Genomic DNA, 23,275 nt, shown 5'->3' with positions numbered 1-23,275 from the left:
GCTTAGGTAGGACTCCCTACCTACATCAGTTCGTAGTTGGGTTCGAGGAAAACCAGCGTCAAAAAAATTGAAGAATAAATAAATACATTTTTAAAAAAGGCAAAAGACTCAGCAGCCACAGAGCACAATCAAAGATGGAGAACGTGATTAGCTTTTCTTTTTGTGCGGTAACACAGATCATCTCTCTCCCGCCGATCAGAAAGGGTTTGTTTATTGGGGTTTGTTGTTTTGTTGTTTTTTTTTTAAGCCGAAAATGCCTTTTTTGTTTAGCTGACTGTGGGGCGTAACTGGCACCCTCATCGCCCCCCTGTGGGTGCGTGGCTGTGGATGTGCACCCGGAGGGGACTTTTTGAGCAGCAGCCCTAATTAAATGATCAATAAAGCTGTAGTCCAGAACAGCCCCGCTACGCTGTGCCAGCCCGAGCTGATCTGTACCCAGCCCCCTCGGGACGCCCCGGGGGACGGCAGGAGCCGCGTGGAGAGATCGCGGAGCAGCTGAAGGGGCCTGTCCCCAGCCCGGGTCTCGCACTCGGTGACAGCGGGGAACCCTACCGTGTCCCGGCGGGACTGTCCCGCGAGGCTGCGACAGGAGAGGGCGGGGGGCGGCACAGGGGCCGCGGGAGCTGATCGGGGCGGTGCGGGGCGGTGCCGGAGCGGTGCCGGAGCGGTGCTGTGCGGGGCGGGGAGGGTCGGTTCGGGGCGGGTCGATGCCGCCCCTGCCCCCGGTCCGCCACCAGTAGGGGGCGGGCGCGCAGTCTCCGCGCTCTCCTCCGCCTCCGCAGCGGCGCCCTCGGCTTCCTGCTCCGTCGCCGGCGGGCGGGCCGGGGCAGTGTGCGCGGCGGGGCCGCTGAGGGGAGGCGGGGAGAGTGCGCGACGTTCCCGCGGCCGCACAGCCCAGGTAGGGGCTCGCGTTCTCTGCGGGGCTGTGCGGGGGAGGGGGGTGGCAGGCGACGCGCTTCTCTCCCTGGGGTGGCCCCGGCCCCTCCCGCCGGGAGCCCGCCGCCGGCTCTGCCGCCCGGGCGCGCATCGGTCTCCTCTCCGCGGGGCTGGCTCTTCGCCCCGGCTCGGCGCTGGCTGCCCTCTCCCCTCCGCTGCCGGCTTACTCTGGAGGTGCAGCTTCCGTGGAGCCGCGCAGCCCTTCTCCCGTCCTCTCCGAGGTGCCGGCGGCTCTTGGGTCCCTGCTCGCCCGAGAGCTGTCTCCGGGAGAGTTCATGGGGACCGGGGCCCTGGGTGCGGGGCAGAAGAGGCGGGCGGAACCCCCGGCCCCTCGAAGCACCCTTCGTCTTTTCCTTCGGCCCGGCGAGGGATGTCGGGGCTGCCTGGCGGCAGCACGGCGATCGCGGCGGTGGTGCGGGGCGGGCAGCTGCTCTCCGGCCCGTACCGGAGCGGGGGCAGCGCGGGGTGAAGGCTCTCGGCCGTGCGCACCCCCCGGTCCAGTTAAATCCGTGAAGTTTGCGCCCTGTAGGCAGCCTCTTGTTGCTGAAACAGGGACGTAGCGCAGCAGGAAACGGTGCCGCTTCTCGGTGGGTTTGTTCTTCGCCATGGACGGTGTTGGCAGAAGCATCGTGAACTTACGAGGAAGGATTATGTGCTGTGTGTTTGGGTTTGCAGAGAAATAGCTGTGTGTTCCTCTGGTTTCTAGCCTCTTGAGTTGCAGAAGTAGGAAAACGTATAGTAATTCTCTACATTGTTTATTTATTAATAATCTTAAGTTACTTTTTTTTTTTCTTTCAGAGGTACTGTGTAACTCATCTGATTTCTTTGGCTCTTCATTTTTTTCACATTGAAAAGATACCATCTCTCTTTTTATGATACGATATCATAGTTGTTATGAATGATACCATATCTCATTATTATGATACCATAATAATTCCACACTTTCGAGAAGATCCTTGCATATACCAAGTATTCTTTGTAGTATTATGTGTGCCCCGTAGTGCCACGCAGGTTTGGAGCCTGTGGTGGTTAGGCTAATAGGTCATCTTCTTTTAACAAAATATTCGTTTAATACTAATAGGAGAAGGAAAAAAAAAAAAAAGTGGAAATGGCTGGTTAATGACAGAGTACAACAGGTTATTATGTTAAACATGTGAAACTAATAAATACGACTGTTGTCATTAGAACATATTCCACCCCCCAAGGTTTCTTTTAAGTATGAAGAAATCTTTGTCATCTGTTGGTTTGCATAGTTGCCTGTGTGGTGAAACAAGTTCTGTAACTTGCTTTAAGCCTGCAGGTAGGCTCCACACCAGCTAATGGCTTGGTATTGTCCTGTAATAGCATCTAATCCCTTTGGGATGGAGGATGCACCTTGTCTGTTTTAGGCCATTGCTTACATTTCTTTGGAACCGTCCTGAGTTTTTCACTCTGAGAGTGCAGAGTAGTTGCAAAAGTTGCCTCACAGTACCCACAGGTTGCTGCCTAGTTGCTTACCTTATTTAAGGCATCATTATTATTGCAAGCCTGTGTGTTCTCTCTGCTAGTGGTCAGCTGCACAACCCTGTGACAACCATTTATCTGTCAACAGCACAGGAACTATAGTACTTATTACTATAATAATTAATTCATGGTTTGGAAGGATCCCTTTGCACAGCAAGTCTTACATTGATCTGAGACCAAGACTGTCCATGAAGTTTTAGGGTTACATTAGGAAAAATGTAAGCTGCAATGATGTCAGAAATCTTAGTCTTGCAATGAAGCTTCATGAGATGGCTGTGCATATCTTAACAATCTGATGCTGCTGTGCTTTGCCTCCCCACACTCCTAAAAGCTGTCTGCTCATCTGGTAGAAATTATGTTAATTCTCTTTTAGATTTTCTTAGTGAGCAAAATACCATGGACTGGACTGGAGAAATAGTGAGTGGAGCTGGGGCAACCTGGCAGGTTAGCTCACCTGTCTTATAAATTTTCATGTTTCCTAGTGCAATCCAAGCCTGAGGTCCAGTGACATGACAACAGGGAGGAGTGGTGGTAAGGAAATAACTTTAAACTGGTATTGCTGCTGGAAATCTCATTTCTTAGCACCAGGTCTTTCAACTTAGATGAATGGTAAAGCATCTGTAACCTATAAATAAGTGCTTCTGGATTCATACTTCCATGTCTAAAATGCTGTATCTAGGCATGAATCCAAACATAGATTTCTCAGGCTTTTCTTAATGTATGTATGCATCCCAAGGGGACTTTAAGATTTTTTTTTTTCTTAAAAGAAAGAAGAGATTTTTCTGGATAATTTGTAGTTCTAATGCTACCCTTTAATTTGTTTGCATTTGTCTGCATCTGCGTCTTGATGTCATCCATAAATTTAAAAATCTTATCCCTATTCAGTAGTCCAAGTCACATGACAAGATTAAATACTATTATACCCAGGCTTTCTGAAATCTAGTCACACTTAAGTTTTCACAGGGAGTTATTATTAGTTACTCTTTTTGAACTGCTCTTTAACTATTTTTGCTTCCCATATACAGTATTATATTTCCATGGTACAAAAATAGCTTCTTTCTTCATTTGCAGACAGAGCTGCAGTTTAGCTTTTTCCAGCCCTTTTTGTTGCTTGGTGCCAAGGGGGTGTGGAAGAGACTTTGTGGGAGGGGACAGAAGCTTTGGGAGACTCTCAGGACAGAGGGAGCTACTGGAGTAAACTCTGACCTGCATTTAGTGTGTACTCTGTTGAGTCAGTTTTAATGGTAGAAAGTTGCACACTTCTACCTTTTCTCCAGTTTTATCTTAGGAGAAAGAAATCACATCCTAGTAGCAAAGACTTTTGTGGTCTCTTCTGGTGTCATCAATTAGTTGAATTGTACTGCTGCTGGGAAGCTGCTGACCTGCTCCCATGTATTTATGCCTTCAGGCCAAATACTGGTGCAAGTACCAGGTGAAGTGGTTGAGGGAACAGCCTTGTCTTTTTGTTTGTTTGATGGTCGGCCCAAAGGGTTTGGAACTGCATTTGAGTCAATTCAGGCAGAAGGCTATTACAGGGATTTTTGTAATGATTTGTGTATCTCTCTTACAACAGCTTGATCCGGAGAGGCATGGCATCAGGAGTTGTTACAGTGTACAGTGATTGCATATCACTATCTTCATGTCAACTGGGTAGACTCTCAGTGGTAAAATCACTGTATAGTAAGCACCCTTCTGTCACGGAGGAATGATGTTCCTCAAATTAGATTGCACGTACTTAATGTGGCAAATTTCTCCACAGGTGGTGATGTGCAGTATCTTGCTGTCATCCCACATAACATTAATTTTTTCCACCTATGATAATCCTTGGATTTTAAAATCTTAAAGGACAGAAGATGGCTGTGTTGGGTTTTAGTGTGGTGTGGGCCAATTGTTAACTAAGTATTGAAATATAGAGTATGTATACATACATAAAAATAAAAAAAGAATACTTTGTCCCTCTAAATTTTTTCCAAGTTTTCTTTTTTTTTTTTCTTGGAGGTGGCTTATGTGTTTTGTACTGGGTACTGGAAAGTTGCACCCAGACAGGAGGTAGGTTAAGGATCTTTGTTCTTATTTCATCATGCTCAGAAACTACTCTAGAGAGTGCAATTTTATTGTCTCTTTGTGTCTTCAAAAATAAGGAGCGAGTTACTCTTAGAGCTGTTAAGGATCATGCAGCTGGCTGTCCTCTCAGTTTCTAAGCATCATTTTACCTCATCACTCAAATGATGTGCTAATGTAGACCAATAGCAGTAACTTGCTTGTACCACAGGAGCACTGCAGTTCTGAGTGTAGCATGGAGGCTATTGGTCACTTGAAGAGGTCTCCTATCTGCAGGATGATCCTACTTTGCAGTGTCCTGCTGGGATTAACATGGCCCCTCTTCCTCCTGAGCCTGCTGTGCTGCTGCCTTTTCTACCCCTGAGCTGACACATGAGGCTTTCTCTGCAGGGTGCTTCCCTCAGCCAGTGGCACTCAGGTGGAGCAGGAGTTTCTGTATCCCTTGGAGTGAGAGGATGGAGAGATACCAACAGTGATCTAAGCTGTGGCTGTCACTGGGGAGTACTTTACTCAAAGGCACATTGCAGCTTCTTGGTGAGACCATTTTGCTACTGAGCAGAAGTTAAAACACCCCTCCAGCATGCTGTCTCAGATCATGCTGACCTTTTGTTAAAGAAGCTCCAATGATTGGTAGTATCATAGTATTTTTTTGGCAGCAGCATTGTTGTGATGTCCCTTGCTACTGTCACTACCCTTGATCCTCTCTGCCTTGCGAAGTATGTAGGAGCTCTGTGCCTGGCAGTGTCTGTGGTCTGGATGTGCAGCTCTGTGGTGAGGTTGAGGAGGTGGTCTGTGCAGTTGAGTATCACTCCTAAGAGGATGATCTCATCCTGACATCTAGAATCTGGTTATGTTTGGGGATAAGAATAGTGTGGAAGGGCAGATGGGTCATCTTGCAGTAAACTTGGACCTACAGAGTAATATTACTAATACTCCATCCCTGTTCTGCTTGCTTGATAACTTTATTTAAAATGGGCCCCAGTATGAAGAGACATGCTATAACTTCTGTAAAAGATAAATTTCTGTGGTGGTCCTGTGTAATTATGTTGTCGTGGTAATTGTACATATGTTAATTGTTCTTCAGACCCATAACTTTTTTGTATGGTATTTCTGTTGCTGGATGGGTCAGGATGAGATGCATGGTAGTGGTGCATTATTCTAACAACAGGCTGGGTATTTTTAAATTGATGCAAAGATATGAAAGCTGATGCATATTTGAAATGTCTACTGAATTCTGGCAGCATCTTGTCTAGATTTAGACGTGGTGAGCTTTCAGATAAATGGTGTTTCAAATCTTTATTTACGCCTTCCTGTTGTGGAAAGGCTGATCAGACTTTGCTGCTTATGAAATGGAGGTGGTAATTTGTTCCTTAAAAAAACATGTCAGAAAACAAATCAGTGGTTTTGAACTTCTGAACAGGTGGTAATTGCAGGAGTGCTTCAGTTGCAAAATAATTTGCTCATCATTTGACAGAAGAAAATGTTAAACTCTATTAAATCTCTGTGGTGAGATTTATATACTTCTCTGTGAAGAAGTTGGAAAGCAAGTGGAATAATGATGTTCAGCAATTTGTCCTTGAGGATTTTCTGTGAATTTCTCTATGTGGTTTTATCCAGCCCTATGAAATGTCAGGGCTAAGATTCTCTTTAATAGGTACATAAGTAGCAGTGGTACAGTTTACTTTATCATGTATAAGTAGTATGGATTTTAGGGACTGTAAATTAAATCCCCTTTTTAAATATATGAACTACTGAATTTTATGTAATACTTAGTAAGAGTCTTTAGAGTGGGTGCTTGAGCCTTTAGAGTGGGTGCTTATGGTTTCTGCTGGTTTGTTAGGTTTTTTTGTTTGGAGGCTGGGTTTTTATTGTTTGCTTGGTGGGGTTTTTGTTGTTTTTTTGTTTGGTTGGTTGGTTTGGTTTTCTTGTGTTCTAATTGCAAGAGGAATGTGGGTTAAGTTTCATTCTCAATGGGAAGAATGCCTTAGTACTTTTATCTTTTGCTTCCCAGGACTGAGAAGAATTTTTCAGTTTCTGAGACAGATTAGTTTGTGTGTTCCCTAAGGTGGAAGTCCTGGACTGATGCCACTAGCAAAAAGCCTGCACGGTCAGTAAATTGAAACATCATTTCGGAAACGTTTGGCACATAGGGTGTCAAAACACTCTGACAAAAGTAATGCTTCTTCTCATGTGTATTTATTTTTTTATAAGTGAAACCTCATAGCAGTATTTGCAACACAGGATATGCAACAGTAGCAGAATTACCTAGTTTTATTTTTAGAGTAACTTTGGGTTTCATTTTTGGTTGGTGACAGTAAAATAAAACCTCATTTTACCATGCAAACACTTTGGGTCACTACTGTTAGAATACCAAGCTGAATCTTGTGTGTATATGGAAGATTTCTATACCATTTAGATGGTACAGTTGTTGGTAAGAAATTAATAGTTATACTTAATGGTAGTATTTTTCTCAAATGGGAAAAAGTACATATCAGCAAGTCTGTAAATTGTTCTGTGTGGACAAACCTTTTGCTTGTGAGGAATTGTGCCATAACTACCAGGAATTCATACCAGTGTAGGGGTGCATGTAGGAAACAGCTACTTGGGTCACCACATGTGTTAGCAGAAGACACAAATTGTGCATGATTATACAATAAAATTGAAGTACAGTAATTACTTTTTAAAATATATCATTCTTTTCTATTTCTGGCAGTCACTGATTTCAAAATGAATTTCGTAAACATGCTGGAAAACTGTTCCTAATCTATCAGAAGGGAAAGCAATCATTTGTGTTAGGAAATGCGTCTTGTATTTAAATAAAATTATTATATTAGGATCCTAAATTCCTACTCCAGTTTAAAATTCGAATGATTTTGACTGTCTCAGCTGTTTGGTCCATGGCATGTAATTCAGGTTGGCACAACCACTGGCTTAAAACCAGAGCTCACAGAAGAATAGCTAATGCTGTCCCTGGCATATCTGATTCACCGTGTTATTTTGAGTTGAAAACCACAACCGCTCTGAACCGCTCAAAAAACCCCAGACTGAAATATCTATTAACAGGGGCTGGATTAACCATAATGTAGTTTCACTGCCTGCATTTTGCAGGGTATAAAAAGGTAAAATGGCTTTTTTAAGTTTTTCTTTGACAGGAAAAAAATTGGATCTGCTAATCATTGAGGAAAGCAGTTTGTGCTGCAGAAAATAAACACTGTCCTAATCTGCTCATGACTCAGAAATAAATATAAAAGCTCAAGTCTTTTTTTTTTTTTTCTTTGCTACTAAGTAATTTTGAAACCTTATCTAATTCTAGTATAGTGCACTTGGATGCTCTTCATTATTAACAGATTGTAAGTATAGATAAGCCCAGGTATAACATTATTTGACCATATATGCACTTTTCCCTTTGAAATTTAATGCAAATTTTCCTCTGAATTTAATTCAAAGCATCTTGGGCTCATACAGATTTAGTATTACTTATCTCTGTTCAGATTTGTGTGTAATAATAGTGTAGAAATGAAATATTGTCAATAAGTCTAGAGAAGGGCCACAAAGCTGATCAGAGAGGCTGGAGCATCTCTGCTAAGATGACAAGCTGAGGGAGTTGAGTCCTTCCAGTACCTGAAGAGGATCTGCAAGAAAGCTGGGGACAGGCTTTTCACAAGGGCTTGTAGTGATATTACAAGGGCTTGTAGTGATATTTGAACTGGAAGAGGGTAGATTTAGGTTAGACATCAGGGAGAAATGCTTCACTGTGAGGGTGGTGAGACACATGGTGCAGGTTGTCCAGGGAAGTTATGGCTTCCTCCTCTCTGGAAGTGTTGAAGGCCAGGTTGGATGGGTCTTTGAGCCAGCCTGGTCTAGTGGGAGATGTCCCTGCCCATGATGGGGGATTGCAACTAGGTGGTCTTTCAAGTCCCTTCCAACCCAAATGGATAATATTGTATAGGAAAGGGACTTGGAAAATGCTGTGCAATGTTCACCTGTACTGTAGCATTCCTGTACTTATTCCCTAGATCAAAACACACAATTTTTGTTAAGCAATAATTTAGGGAAAGAATCTCTACATAACTTTTTTAATGCCTCTAAAGTTGAGGTATAACATTAATTTTTACTTTTGTCCAAGTAGCTTAAAAAATGCATCTTATCTGTTGAATATTTGTTGATTTTAAACATAATGATCACTGAGATGGATGGACACAGTTGTTCAGGCATTCTGTTGTCAAGGTTGGATGATGTGATCTCTTAGTTTCTGCTTTTTGGTTTTGTTCATATGCTTGCTCATATGCTTTGAATTTGTTATGTGGTTTTGTTTATAGTCAGACAAAAAGAGGAATTCTTTTTCTAGTGCCGACTTGAAACATGTTTGTGGTTGTTCAAACTTCAGACAGTGTTTGTTTTAATGTTGACATATTTCAAGGCATGGAGAAGAATAATTATTTTTTATTCTTAGAACAATTTTATTCATAGACTTTGAAATAAAACACGTTTATCTGCCCTAGCAGATTTTTTTTGCCTTTTTATAAGTCAGATAAGTCCTATTCTTTCCATGAAAGAAGTTATTCTTTATGGATATATGTGGCTAGAAATGTTATGTATATATTATGTTAATAATACACTATGAGATTTCCCTCGTAATACAAACCTTAGCATTGAAAAGCATTTTTCTGCTTCTCGAACTTTGTTGATACTTAGTTTCATATCCTTATGGAGTAGAAATATTTATTTCTATACTTCAATTTGGGTTTTCCTGTTTATTTCTCTGCTGACCATTTTCTTGGAAACTAAGCAATAGAGCTCAATGACTGTGTCTTCAGCAAAGAGGATCTGAACACAAGTCATTAAACTTAGATACCAGTTAAGTGAAGGCAGAGGGGTGTCCATGTAATACCAGTTTTTCCTCTGTAGCATAGACCATGGAAGACTTCATGGAAGTTTTGATGATCTTCTCCAAATGATTTGCATTTCCTGATTTCTAATAATAAGAGTTCTTCAAATAATTTCCAAAGATAATATTTTAGATGGTTTTTGAAATCATGGCATAGGACTGCAGTAGTAGGGATGCTGTAGCTTTTGTGATGGAGGTAGGTAGGATGGTTATTTGGATTAGAGTAGTAGTAGGTTGGGGTTTTTTTGCCTTATTAAATGTAGGTAGTTATGCTGTGAAATTCTAATTGGGAATTGGATTTTTTTTTATATACCTAGAAGGGAAATGCTGCTTACAGACTTATCTGTATGAATGCCTTGTATATTTTTGAAAGTAACTGAGGACTCTTTCTTAATTATGATGCTAAAAAATAGAGAAGATGAGAATGCACAACCTGAACTTTTCTGTTTCCTAGGAAATTCTAATTTCTATAATGCATAGATTAAAGTATTAGAATAACCTTCTTTCAGTTTCATTGAATGCAGTTTATGCAAGTATCCCGAAGGCCAAAATTAAATGTTTTCTCTCCAAAGTATATTTTGCCATGACAAGTTGCCAAATGGCAGATTGCTTCCAAAAGCTGCTAAGACTTTGGAGCAGTGCATGTGGAGTTGTTGGTTTTTACCATATAGCATTAATTAATTAATTAATGACTGCACTGATAAATTTATCTGTGTCACAGATTGAAGGATTGAAAGTTGAAAAAAATTTGTAGTGGATGTGATGAAATTAAATTGTTTTTTTCACAAGTCTTCTTTCATGTAGTGACAAATGAAAGCAATGCATCATAAATCCATCATAAATCCTTCTTTTACTGTGAGCATTAGGTATTCAAGACAATCATCATTAATATTCTTGGCTGGAAAATCTATGGGGTTTTTACTATGAAGTCATCACAAAAGTGCTTATTTGGCTATTATCCTTTCCAGCCGTGATGATTCTATGATTATTACAATGATGTGGTTTTGTTTTTCCCTAGGTGGCTATTTTTAACAAAGTAGTGTCATTAGCTGGCTGAAGACTAAACATGAGAATAGCAGGTAAGTACACCAATAAAATCAGACTTCTGTCACTTGTGAAACTAATGCTGTAGACAGCATTAACAAGCTCTGACAATGAGGTTTTAAAATAAACTTGATGGGCATAGCAGGCATTGTTGTTCCATTTAATTGATGCTTAATAAAACTTAGATTGAAATTTGGGATGGTCTAAGAGTAAGCAGCTGGTTAAAACACTTCAGCTGATCTGCAGTGACTGGTTAAGGTGCCATGAATTTGGCTGCTAATTCTGTAAGACAGTGAAGGAATAAAGAAATGACCAATTGAAGTTGAAGCAATTTCTTCTCTGCCTCACCTAAAGTGTTATCCACTATTACAGTACACTGTCTGCAACTTCCTGAATGGTGGGAGTTTGAAAGCTATAAAAGGCTTTTTCATGGAGGTAAATTACTGTAGCACAGCTTTTGAGAAACTGATTTTACTTAACAGAAGGTGAAGTGGTTGTAAAAATAAGATGTTTTTTCCCAATATAAGACTAAAGAAAATACTGTTTTAGATATTTGATTGCATTGGAATAGCCTATGTGGCAATTGGACAGTTTTGAGTTTCTGATGCATTGCACTTTTATCAAATGTTGTAGTATGTAGTGCTGTGTTGCAGAAGTAGCAACTGTTGGCTCTTTGAGGAGAGAATGACACCTCCAAGAGAGTTATGCTTTAACCTGTTTAGTGTGTGAAAGGAGTTCCCATTTATGTCACTACTTCTAAGCTTGTTTTCCTAACCTCAGTATGTGTAAGTGGGAGCAACCTGTTAAAGCTAATCTGATAAAGAAGGGGAAAATGCTGCAGTTTTTAGAAGATGGCTAAATGACCTGGGAAATTACTTTTCCAAACGTTTTTTTTTTTCCATCTAACTATTTTTGTTGCTAAAACCTGCAGACAAGATATGTCAGTTCCTATAGAATGTTTAACCTGTAGCAAACAGGATGGTTTTGGTTTTAGCACCAAAAGAATTTTCTTGGAGATTTCTTTCACTTCCCTCAGGGGTATTACTTGCAGTTCAGTTCAGAAACTTGGGTTATAGGGTGGAGAGGGTGTTTAGTGACCATACAGAGTTATTGGTCATCTTGTCTGCTAGCTACTGAAGCAGCATGCTCTCCAAGTGTCACTTGCTAGATGACCCATTCCAATATCTGGTAGCACCTCATCTTTTTAAGCAATGTTGCTTTAAAATTCTTTTCTCAACTTACAATATGTTCACATCACCTGTTTTCTTTAGTGTTTAACTGTGGTTTGCATGCTTCGTAGTTCCAGCAATAAATGAAGTTTGTGTTGATGTTTTCTTACATAGTATGTATGGGCTCACACACACAGAAAGGGAGAGTGGGAGAGGAAGACCAAACTACAAGCAGACAAAAAAGTTCTATCTTATTCTTCATGTTTCTTTTCTTTTTCTATTTCCTTAGTTTTTTTGGTTTTAGTTTTTTTAGCTTTTTGGAAGGATTGATTAACATCCTTCTGAAGGCTGAGGAATTTGTCTATTTTAACATTTTTCTGAGGAACCCATCACAGCAGCAGCCTTAGATTTGCAGGAGTGCATAAATTTGGGGGTTTTTTTCTGAAGAATTTCACAATCCTTGGCTGATAATCTGAGGAACAGAAGCATACTGTAGGGTTGCTTCTTCCAAACAGTGTGACATACTGAGGTGAGACAGGAAGGCAGGATGATGATGAGATGCCTCCTCAGCTAAGTTCTCTCTCAGTCAGTTAGTGTTTTACAATAAGGCAAAAGTAGAGTGTTTTGTAAAAATCTATTGAAAACTATGTTAAAAATTGTGGGGTTCATAGCAGTAGCAGGTACACCCAAGTTTCCATTTCAAGTACAAATTGCTATGGTTTCTCTGCTTCCATCTCTTCTCTGAGAGGTAGCTCCAGGGGGACTGAGGGCCTGCTCAGCACTGAATAAAATTAGGCTTTTAAAAGTTAAAGCTACTGGAGACTTCCACATGTTAAAAGGGAAAGGGGGAGAGGTATTACTACCTTATGAATTTGAAAGCAGATTCTTTGAGCCTTCAGAATAGCTTTGTGAAATCTGCTGAAAAGGAGGTGAGGAGGCTTTGGTTGGTTGGGTTTTGTGCTTTTTTTTTAATGTAATGCTCAGACCTGACTGACCAAAGCAGCCACTCTATATTATATGTACAGATTCTTATTCTCTCATCCTTGGCCATACATTAAAATAGAGGTAGCAAAATTTGAGGGAAGGGGGGAGGGAAGAGACTGGGTGAACAGTAAGGAGATGGTTACACATGGCTAAGAGCAGGGAGCTGGAATGAGGGCAGGTGGGAATTTCTCCTTTGGACAGCAGCCAGCTAGATAAGCTTAGCTCATTTTTCTAAGCAGGATTTCCAGTCTGCTTTCTCCTGGCTGTTGAGCCAAGTTGGTGTACTGTGGTGTCAGACAAGAATAAGCTGGAGAAAGCTGAGAGAAGGATTTTTATTTGGTATAATAACCTGATGGACTGGCTTGGTTGCATCTTACATTATCAAGTCCATTTCTTGCAGATTACTTCCATTTAGTGAGTCCACAAACTATGGTTAATCTGAGTTTCTGAGTTAATGTAGTCTGATGAACATTTCTTACATAGTTAATTTTGGGAATCTTAATATTATCATTTGCAGCTAATTTTTTAAAACTTCTCTGTTTCTGAATAGGTGCTGCGAAGTTGGTAGTAGTCATAGCAATATTTTTATTGACATTTTATGTCATATCTCAAGTCTTTGAAATAAAAATGGATGCAAACTTAGGACACATATTTGGTAAGTGGTGAGTTTTGTTTTTTCTGGACATCTGTTAATATTTACTTGAGCCATAATCAAGAATATATTTCATTTTGCTTTAAGCTTATCTTTGGCTTTTACTTGAAAATTTTTATTTTTAATGTGCTAATGCATTTGTTATTGTATTAATGCATTTGTTATGGTATATAATGTGTAATATAAGCTATGTATAATATAATGTGTGTGTTAAGTTATTTTAACCTACTCTTTTAGTAAGTTTGATTCTTTATCTATCAAGTATGTGAAATTTTACTGTTCACTGGTCTTGTGTTGTAAACTAGGCAACTTGAATGATGTTTCTAGGAATCTGTATTCTGCCTTTCTTTCTGCTCAGGCAATTCAGAATTTTATGTTTTGGGTGGGCTTTTTTGCTTGCACAGGTACACTACCATGTACAATTAAACATCAATCAAAACATTTCAGATATGTCTAGGTTCTACACAGAAAAGCATTAGGAGCTGAGGTAACTTAAAATTAAGAGTGTGTTTTGAAGCAAATTTATCTTTAAAGGGGTTTCTCATTACAGAAAAAACCCCAAACAATTATATGTATATATATGAGGTTCATGTTATTTAGCTCTAGATTACTGCAGTGTGAGCTGACATCTGAACCAGTTGCCAGAGGCATCTTTAATAACTGTTGCAGAGACACAGGTGTCTTCAGGTGTTAAAGATGTGTTGTAGATATGTGCATATTGAGGTCACTTGTGTCTCTTCCTCTCCCAAAAAAGTCATGAACTGGTGGGTTCAGATGCATCTGAGTTGTAGTCTTTCAGTGTTAGGTGAAAGGAACCCTACCCTGGTGAAGCTGGAAGAAGGGAATTAATTTCACTTCAGAGCCCACACCTCCAGAGGTCCCTGGTTTGTTTGTATCTCCATGGATCTTTGTGTTAATTGGACAGTCATAAATCAAGACAGTGCTTCTAAATGTAGTCCTTCATCCCTTTCATTCCTCTACCATGTAAAGTTTAATGTTTAAATTGGAACCTAATGTTCAGATGTATTTGATACTTCATTTCAACCAACCTGTTTTTATAGGGGTACAGAAGGGTTTTATATTTATGGGATATTTTATAGCAAATGACAGTTTAATAGTAACATCTTGTAAAACTTTCTTTTTGCATTTTAGCTAGATCAGCACTGGATGCAGCTGCACGCTGTGAGTGTTCATATGCATGTGTTACTGCTGTGACTTGCTTGCGCTAATAACAGAAAAACTGTTGAATTTTCATAATGAGGAAAGCTTTAATTACTCTTTAAATGCAATCAGAGACCAATTTTCCTCTTTTCCTGATTTTCCTAAATTTCTTGTAAATTCTGTTTCTTACCCATGATTTACTTGTGGGTTTGTCTTGTGACTATTGATGGCAGTGCTAAAGCAAGCACAGGGGAGAGAACAAGTATAGAATAATGAGTTACTGCAGGAACCTAGATTATTTTAAGATGCTGTGAAACTGCAGATGAGATACTGTTTGTGTCCACTTTTTTCCTTTAATTCTTTCAGAAAGCAAACTGATATTTCTCTGTTAGTCTAGCTGTTGTGTTGCTTCTAAAATTCTATTTTATTTCCTATTGAAAGCTACAAAACCTCCAAGATACAAATGTGGGATCTCAAAAGCTTGTCCTGAAAAGCATTTTGCATTCAAAATGGCAAGTGGAGCAGCGAATGTAGTTGGACCTAAAATTTGTGTAGAAGATAATGTGTGAGTATTTTTTCCTGTTGTATGTAATTACCTTTTTCAACTGCTGTCTGGGATCACTTCACACACAAAATTGGTAATGTAAATGATCCTTTGTTGGTTTTGTTGATGGTAATTAAAGTAATAAACTTGAAATAATTGTGAAATGAGGAAAGGAACAGTTTGGTTTTAAGTTCTGTATTTCTAATAACTGTATTTTTTAAAGAAAGTATTATTGTTCCTAGAGTATTTGACTGAGTGTCTTTTAATAATCTCCATAATGAGATCATTACTATTTATTTTTAGATTTTTTCTTACTTTGCTCTTAGGCTGTTCTTGCTTGTTGTCACCCAGAGTGTGCAGCTTCATATAACATAATCCATCCACTCATTTTTATATGTCACCTGTCAGAAAAGAGATGATGTTAGTGTTGTTAGAGTTTTTTTCTGTATCAGTCAGACTTACAAGCCTTTGCCTTCCATTTGAAGTTAAACTGCTCCAGTTTAGCTATTTCTCAGCCCACGCTGTGCTAGTACAGAGTGTTTCAGATGGCACATCCAGCAAGCAGTGCTAATCAACTCTAGAGCAAATGGCAGCTTCACTGTGAACAGTGAAGCCCATGTAATATTGTAAATAGGATAATTATTTTGTAAGCTAATAAAAAATACTGGTTTACATTTTCCATTACTTTACTCTCCAAAGTAAAACTGAAATTAGTCTTGCATGATCTTAAACAGAAGCCTGTATTTTTTTGCATTACCTCTAGCAATTAATATGTAGTGAAATTGCAGTTTTTTCCCAGCTTTTTTTCCCTGATAACTAAACACAGTCGTGTCTCCACTTTGCACTAGTAGTAGAAGAAACAAGAGCACTGCTCAAATTCCAAGCCATTCTTCACTGAGGCCGATTTGGCAGAATCTCCCTTGTTTAGGTGTTTGCCATGGAGCATCACTGGGTGGCTGGGGAGCATGTGCAAAGCCAGCAGGAGCTCACAGTTGACACTTACTAACTAAAAGCTGCTAGGTTCTGCTTTCCATTCTTACCATTGATTCACCTCCTGACCTTGGGCAGTCTTACCTAATCTGTCTGCATGATATTTTTGTTGGTGTTATGAAACTTGCCAGCTTCTCATTCTGGTTGCTAGGAAGCTTAGGATCTGTGAGCACTTAGAGTGAATCTCTGATTAAAAGTTGTGGGAGTGCAAATAATATATTAACTTCAGGATTGTAGGGTTTGGGTTTTTTTCTTGTTTTGTGTTTAATGTTTTGCTTACTATTCTAATTAAGAAGGGATTGCTATTCCTGACCCCACCAAAAAGTAATAGATCCTCTACTGGATATTTCACTGAAGAAAGTGCTGAAAAGAAAGTAGTTGCTGGCAAGAAGTTCTCTATTGTTTTCATACCAGTGCACAGCTAGCAGAGTCTTGTGTCCAGTTTGCCTTGGAAAATATCTTTCTCAATTACTTCTGAGGAGGACTATTTAAATGTCCACCAGAAAACTTGACTAATGTTCTATTATCTCCTGCTTTGTTCATAAGACGTTTGATTTCTCTTTAAAAAGCTTGTTGACTGTAAATTGTTGGAGGATTCTAAAACTGATGAACCACTGCCCTCCTGTGAGAAGGCTGCCAAATTACAGCCTGTAGTGTCTGAGCTTGTGCCCAAGTTTTCTAAAGAATGTATAGTATACTAGCTCTGAAAAAAAACTTTTTTCCACTTCATAAGATCTTTTTTAGTCAAGCCACTTCTGCAAAATGTGGTTTGTTGGTTTTTTGGGTTTTGCTTTTTTTTGATTCCTTTGTATTCTTCATACTCCCAATGGGAGCATGAAGCAGGGAAGCAGGGGCAGGCTTTTGAGATTTTTGCTTCATTTAAGCAAAATATGTGTTTTTTCAGCCATATATCTCTTATAACTGTACTGATCCCATTTAAAAATGAGATATTTAAAATCAGATAATTATCCTGCTAAAAATGTAATTGTTTATTTTGTTTCAGGTTAATGAGTGGAGTTAAAAATAATGTTGGCAGAGGAATAAATGTGGCCTTGGTCAATGGTAAGTGACAGTGTAAGTGAGCAGATTGTCTTAATTTTAAAATTTTCTGAAATTTCAGGTGAGATTCTAAAGGATGATGAAAAGCAAGCAGGAGGAGAAAAGGAAGTATTCAACATGTTTATACTGAGATAATGTCAGGTCTTAGCACTTGTACCTTTTAGTTAGAAATTAGAAAAAAATCTGCATTTTTGTTTCTAATAATGTGTAGTAAAATGGTAATGTGGAGTGCTGCGGGGACTGTCTCAGTGATAGATCAGAATTCCTATTGCACATAAAATAGAAAAAGGTGTGAGATGCATGCTACTTCTTTTGACTTTGTGTGTTGCCTCTAATAGAACTTTGTAAACTAAATTCTTCTGTTGCTCTCTTTTCAATGACACTTATTTAACTATTGTTATTGCAAAGGAAGACCAGTGCGTTAGTTCCTAGCTTGAAATCAATATATTTGATTATTCCGTATCTCTAGATCTGACCCTTAAATGCATCATATTACATAATTGTGTTGAGGATTCTTAGCTTTAATTAAAACTAAATAGATTTACTTATGTGTCACCTTATAAACTGAATTGAATGTCAGTACTGGCACATTTGTCCTTTATGTGTAGGAAGCAATTTCTTGTATCTTTGAGCACTTTGTTATTTCACTGCAATATAAATTAATACTATTTTTGGATTCTACTCAGGTTTACATCATCTGGAGCAGGACTTGAATAGCTGCCCAATCCTGTTTTGTCTTCCTAAATTGGCTTAATATTTTCAAGCCCTGACTCCCTGGCTTTTTATTAAATGGCTACAAGTCTTTCTACTCATTTTCCAAAATATAAATTAATGTGTATATTAAGAGAGATTTACTTCCCATCAGATACTGTCTTTGTAGACAGCATAGGAAAAATACAAAATAAAATGCTAATGAATATACTGTAATAACCCCTTCCTTCATCTCTTTGTTCTGTGTATTTGAGTCAGCTATGAATTTCCAGTTTGTAACAAAACAGGGTGTATTTTTGGTCTTATTTTCTGTGTGGCACTAGAGACAACCTTTAACTGTACTATCTGTTATTTACAAAAATAATTTTAAAAGGTAAATATCAGAAGTGAATTTTCCTTGTTTTTTTAAGCTGTATTTTTATATTCGACTTGAAATAAAATAAGAAGCTTGCATCTTCTCTCCCACACATCTTCTCTTGCCTTTTCCTATGCATTTTCACAAGCTCCTGGGATGTGTAAGGAGCAATCTTCAGAAAAGATAAGACCATAGGATTTCATGATTTATATGGTGTTTTGTGCAGCACTTTCAGTCATTAAGAGGAGTTGGGCATGTTGGCTGTTATATAACTTCGGCTTTTTGATGACAGCAAATACTTCTTTTTCTCCAGGTAAAACAGGAGAACCACTGGACACTAAATTCTTTGACATGTGGGGAGGAGGTATGTGCAGTTACCCTAGCTGGTGCATGAGAAATAACTGTAATACTGGTTTTGGGTTTTTTTTTTTCTTGTTTTGGTTGGTTTTGGGTTTGCTTTGGTTTGTTTTTTTTTTTTACTTCTTTTCCCCCCAGTAATTCAGGCTTGATTTCTTGTGGTGGTTTAAGGTAACAGGGAGTGCTTCACCTCCCCCTTTGGAATTGTGAGGGGAGCACAGCCTCAAAGAAACACAAATAGTTGGGGTGGGGCAGAATGAAATGGTTAATCAAATGTGCTTGTTTTCCTGAGTAGTTCCCATTCATACTTGTATCTTTGCATAGTACAGATTAAGTCTTTCTGTAAAATGGAGAGTTCTCTGTGGTGCATTTTATATTTCTCTAGCTTAGCAGCTTTTATAAATGTATAACTACATTTATAAATGTGTTTATATGTGTTATGTATGTGTTTATACGTCTTATAAACACATAAATATTCTTAAGACGAATGTTGTTTTCAGGAAGGCATTTCAGGCATTTAAGTACGGAATGGTTGCTTGTTACTAAACAGTTGTGTGTTCTTTTTTGTTCTTTTTTTTTTCCCCACAGATGTGGCACCATTTATTGAGTTTCTGAAGTCCATCCAGGATGGAACAATAGTGTTGATGGGAACATATGATGATGGTGCAACAAAGTATGCCATTGATTTACACAGTAAATATTGCTTAAACATACAAATGGTATTTTCTACTCAAAACCAAAACATTATTTATCACACAGTCACTTTTGATAAAATTTTGTTCTTCTGAGTTGATGAATTTAAAACTGCTTTCAGTTAGTTTTATAATGCTGATGTGAGGGTCAAATTATAACCAACCATGTTCTCTGTGTAAATTTACATAGAGGAATGTCAGATATAATATACTTTTGTTATCCTAACAACACAGAAACAATAAATCAGGTGTTAGATGAGACCCTTTAGCAGAAATATCCCAGGTGTTGTTTGAAAGTCTAAAAAAAGCTGGAAATCAATAGTTGAGTTTCCCTCCTTTCCCTCCTTTCCCTCCTTTCCCTCCTTTCCCTCCTTTCCCTCCTTTCCCTCCTTTCCCTCCTTTCCCTCCTTTCCCTCCTTTCCCTCCTTTCCCTCCTTTCCCTCCTTTCCCTCCTTTCCCTCCTTTCCCTCCTTTCCCTCCTTGCCCTCCTTGCCCTCCTTTCCCTCCTTTCCCTCCTTTCCCTCCTTGCCCTCCTTGCCCTCCTTGCCCTCCTTGCCCTCCTTGCCCTCCTTGCCCTCCTTGCCCTCCTTGCCCTCCTTGCCCTCCTTGCCCTCCTTGCCCTCCTTGCCCTCCTTGCCCTCCTTGCCCTCCTTGCCCTCCTTGCCCTCCTTGCCCTCCTTGCCCTCCTTGCCCTCCTTGCCCTCCTTGCCCTCCTTGCCCTCCTTGCCCTCCTTGCCCTCCTTGCCCTCCTTGGCCTCCTTGGCCTCCTTGGCCTCCTTGCCTATTCAAAGGAGTGCTATTCTTATTGAAAATACTTTTTTTTTTTCCATTTTCCTTTTTTTTTTTTTTTTTTTTTTGCCTAGTGTGTTCTGTAGTATTATTTTTTCTCTTTTAGTTCAGTTTGTTAGACACAATTTGTCTGTATTTTTGATACAGGACCAGATTTCCTATGACAGAGTCCTAGCATTGCAGTGTGTAGATCCATTGCTTTTTTCATAAAGTGATTTCAAGTTTCTTTATGCCAAGACTGAAATCCCTTGTCTCATTTTATTACTTCTCTTTGCTCTTTTTTTATTTCTTCTTTGTTTTGGATACCACACAGAGTTAGTTTGTTTCAGTAATCATGTCACAGCTGATGTCTTTGAAAGCTTGTCTGTAGATACAGTATCAGGTGAACAAGAAGGTAACTTGGGTCTATTCATACTGACAATCAGGAACTGCTATTTATTAGTGATATAAAATTATTAGCCACAACCTTTCCACCAGGTGATCATAATGGTAATCATAAATTCTAGTTTTTGAAAACAAGTTTTTGAAGAATAAAGATGTTTAAAAGAAATATTTAAATAAAGATAGTAAATTGCCCTAATGCTCTAGAAACTTGGAGGGTGGGTTGTGCAGATAACCTTCAAAGTATGTAACGATTTCCTTAATTTTAGGTGAAGTGAGCTGTGTCTCAATAAGTAGTAACTGAAAGGAAGAAAATATGAGCTGTTATTTGAAGGTTTTGGAACAATAACTTATCCTACAGAACTGTTTTCACTCCCATACTTAAATATTCATGCTTGGATCTACAGGCACTGAACTGTGCTGTGAGGCAGCATTCTAAATTTTTAACCAAATGTCTTCTTTCATGTATTCAGGTCATTCTTCTAATCTAAAGTAGCTTTTGATTTATCTAGACTTCAGATTGAGCCTGCAAAACTATGTTTACTTTAAAGGTTGACATTTTTAGTTGCTTGGAGAATTGTTAACATTACTTGAGATCTATGTATAAATTCTCACAGGAGAGGGTTCTTAGCTTTTGTTGATGTACCGACAGGTTTGTGTGCCGGTTCCTTGAGACTGTAATATTAAAGAGCAGAGCTTGTTAGATCAGGTGGTTTCAGAGCTATACTCACCTGATTTTATAAGATCTTGTCCAATATTGACTAAAACTGTATTTAATCAGATTAAAACTTAATGGTCCACTGAACAATGAAAGCTCCAAGGATGTGTATTTTATTCACATTCTGAACTTTTCTGTTTTGCTCAAGGCTTAATGAAGAAGCACGGAAGCTGATATCTGAATTAGGAAGCACATCTATCACTAACCTTGGCTTCAGAGACAACTGGGTCTTCTGTGGTGGAAAAGGCATTAAGACTAAAAGTCCATTTGAACAGGTATGTGATTTTTGTAATTTACTGGGATTTAACTGCTTGCATTATTGAAGATGCAGCACTTTGCCCAGAGAAGCTGTGGATGCCCCCTCCATAGAGTTCAAGGCCAGGCTGGATGGAGCTTTGAGCAGCCTGGTCTAGCAGAAAGTGTTACTGCCCATAGCAGGGGAGTTGGAAGTAGTTGATCTTTGAGGTCCCTTCCAACCCAGACCATCCTATTATTCTATTTTATAAATACTATGCATTTGTTTGAGATGGGTATCCAGTGCAATAGTGGTACACAATTTTCTTTTCCATTTTATTACTTGACTCGCCTCCTATTTTTAAATGCAAAAGATTCTTTAGTGATTCACAAATAAAAAAGATCTTAGTATCCTGATAACTAGATAATTTATCTTTTTAATAAATCTAATTCAAGTGAAAAATTGAAAACTTCCAGCCTATCACTTGTATTTTAGATGCATTAACAATGGTAGAACTCTGACAGATTAGTAGTTAAGGTATTGGTGTTCCCAGCTTTTTACTGTGCTGTTCTGGCAAAAATTACTGCTGCCATAGCAAATTTTGTGAAATAGAGTATGTTGCCATACTTTAACTGTTAAAATTCAATGTTTGGTGGTTGGTGGTCTTCTTGCTTGTCTCCCTAAATAAATGCCCATAATAAGTTTATGGTTTAACTGTTCTTAGCATGCACTTATCTGAGCAAGTTAAGTGGTGAATGCTGAGTGATTGTTATATTTGATACAAACCACAAGTGACTAATAGTGATGTCTTCTCTTTGTCTATGGCCTGAAAATAAGTAAATAAAATGTCCTTTAAAGCTGTGAGTTAAAGCAACAAGATAAAAATTACTTTACATTAATGGTAGATTAATGTTTTCTGTTTATAGCATATAAAGAACAACAAGGACACAAATAAGTATGAAGGCTGGCCAGAAGTTGTTGAGATGGAAGGCTGTATCCCTCAAAAGCAAGACTAACAAAATGAAAGGAGAAAATATGGAAGAAAATGCACTTTCTGCTATTACTAGGGAGAGGGCTATGAAGGAGACTGTACTGTAAATTATCTTTTTAAAGCATGCGGCCATCTTGTCGGTGTGTGCATGAGCACTGACATTTTGAATATTGGGGTTATTTATTGCTAACACACCTAGAAGTCCTTTTTGTAAATACATTCAAAATAAAAGAAAAAATCATTCCTATGCAGGTTTCTTAAAAGCACAGTATTTAGTTTGCCTGTGGTAAATAATACCTTGTAGGTCAACTGGCTAATAAATTGCATAAGTGGATAATAAACGGATCCTGACAAATGTTGTACTGTCCTCTTAACAGCGTAATGTTGCTGTGAGTATGTAACCATTGTGGAATATTGTAGATTTTAGTAATAAGTTAATAAAGAGCTTTAATTTTTTTTATCCTCTGCCTTTTTAATGGCAGCATCAGTTTTTATTAAAGCTGTTTGGTTATTCTAATACTGAGTGCTCCAGAAACTTATTTTGTAGTCCCCGTCAAAGCACAGGAAGAATACACAGATAGTAGTGTAACACAGATACACCATGTTAAGCACAATATAAATAATTTTTTATTAGGGGAAGAGCAGAAGTAAATATAAAGAGTGTTTGTGATATTTAAAAGCAGCTTGGAAGGATTTGTATTTAGCTTGAAGGTAATGTTTACTTTGTAAAAGAGCCTTGAAATGTTAAGCAGGAGTACTGTGGCTAACTTTGTCATTTTTACTGCAATTTTTGTACTGAACCATCAGTTTCACATATGCCTGTTCAGCTGCAGTGGCTAGTCACACAGGAAAAGCTTCAACTTTTAGTTCTGACAACAGGAATGACTTTCCCATCACAAAGGTCCTGTTAAAAACAGTCTACTTCTAGTGAGAGTTTTTTCAGAGTACACAGTTGTGCATCTTTACCACCTATGTTACCTCCAAGTTGAGCTGAGGCTATTTGTTCTTACAGGAATAGGTAAAGAGAAAGTATTGAATCTTGGGTTATGAAGTGT

At 38.8% G+C, this 23,275-nt stretch overlaps 1 protein-coding gene across 5 annotated transcripts; it reads left to right on the top strand.

The window, feature by feature from the left end:
* Positions 1-736: 736 nt before the first annotated feature.
* On the top strand, positions 737-22,680 carry FAM3C (FAM3 metabolism regulating signaling molecule C). 5 transcript variants are annotated; one of them, XM_071733738.1, is made up of 10 exons: positions 737-898; positions 10,407-10,467; positions 13,136-13,240; positions 14,390-14,419; positions 14,840-14,963; positions 16,936-16,994; positions 18,371-18,421; positions 19,003-19,087; positions 21,143-21,269; positions 22,156-22,680. In XM_071733738.1, exons 2-10 carry the CDS (start codon positions 10,455-10,457, stop codon positions 22,243-22,245), a joined length of 684 nt encoding a protein of 227 aa, XP_071589839.1. In that variant the 5' UTR covers positions 737-898; positions 10,407-10,454; the 3' UTR covers positions 22,246-22,680. The 5 variants fall into 5 exon arrangements, with proteins under 5 accessions (XP_071589839.1, XP_071589843.1, XP_071589841.1 ...); XM_071733740.1 differs by lacking the exon at positions 737-898 and adding an exon at positions 2,861-2,883; XM_071733741.1 differs by lacking the exon at positions 737-898 and adding an exon at positions 2,927-2,970.
* The last annotated feature ends 595 nt before the right edge of the window (positions 22,681-23,275 follow it).

Source organism: Heliangelus exortis, chromosome 1 (genome assembly GCF_036169615.1).
Source record: "Heliangelus exortis chromosome 1, bHelExo1.hap1, whole genome shotgun sequence".
In the NCBI taxonomy this organism is placed as follows: domain Eukaryota; kingdom Metazoa; phylum Chordata; class Aves; order Apodiformes; family Trochilidae; genus Heliangelus; species Heliangelus exortis.
This window is presented reverse-complemented; position numbering and strand designations above follow the sequence as displayed.

Coding starts and splice junctions, on each gene's coding strand:
- FAM3C (XM_071733738.1), top strand. Junction 19,088..21,142: donor TATGATGATGGTGCAACAAA/GTATGCCATTGA, acceptor GTTTTGCTCAAG/GCTTAATGAAGAAGCACGGA. Junction 21,270..22,155: donor CTAAAAGTCCATTTGAACAG/GTATGTGATTTT, acceptor TTCTGTTTATAG/CATATAAAGAACAACAAGGA.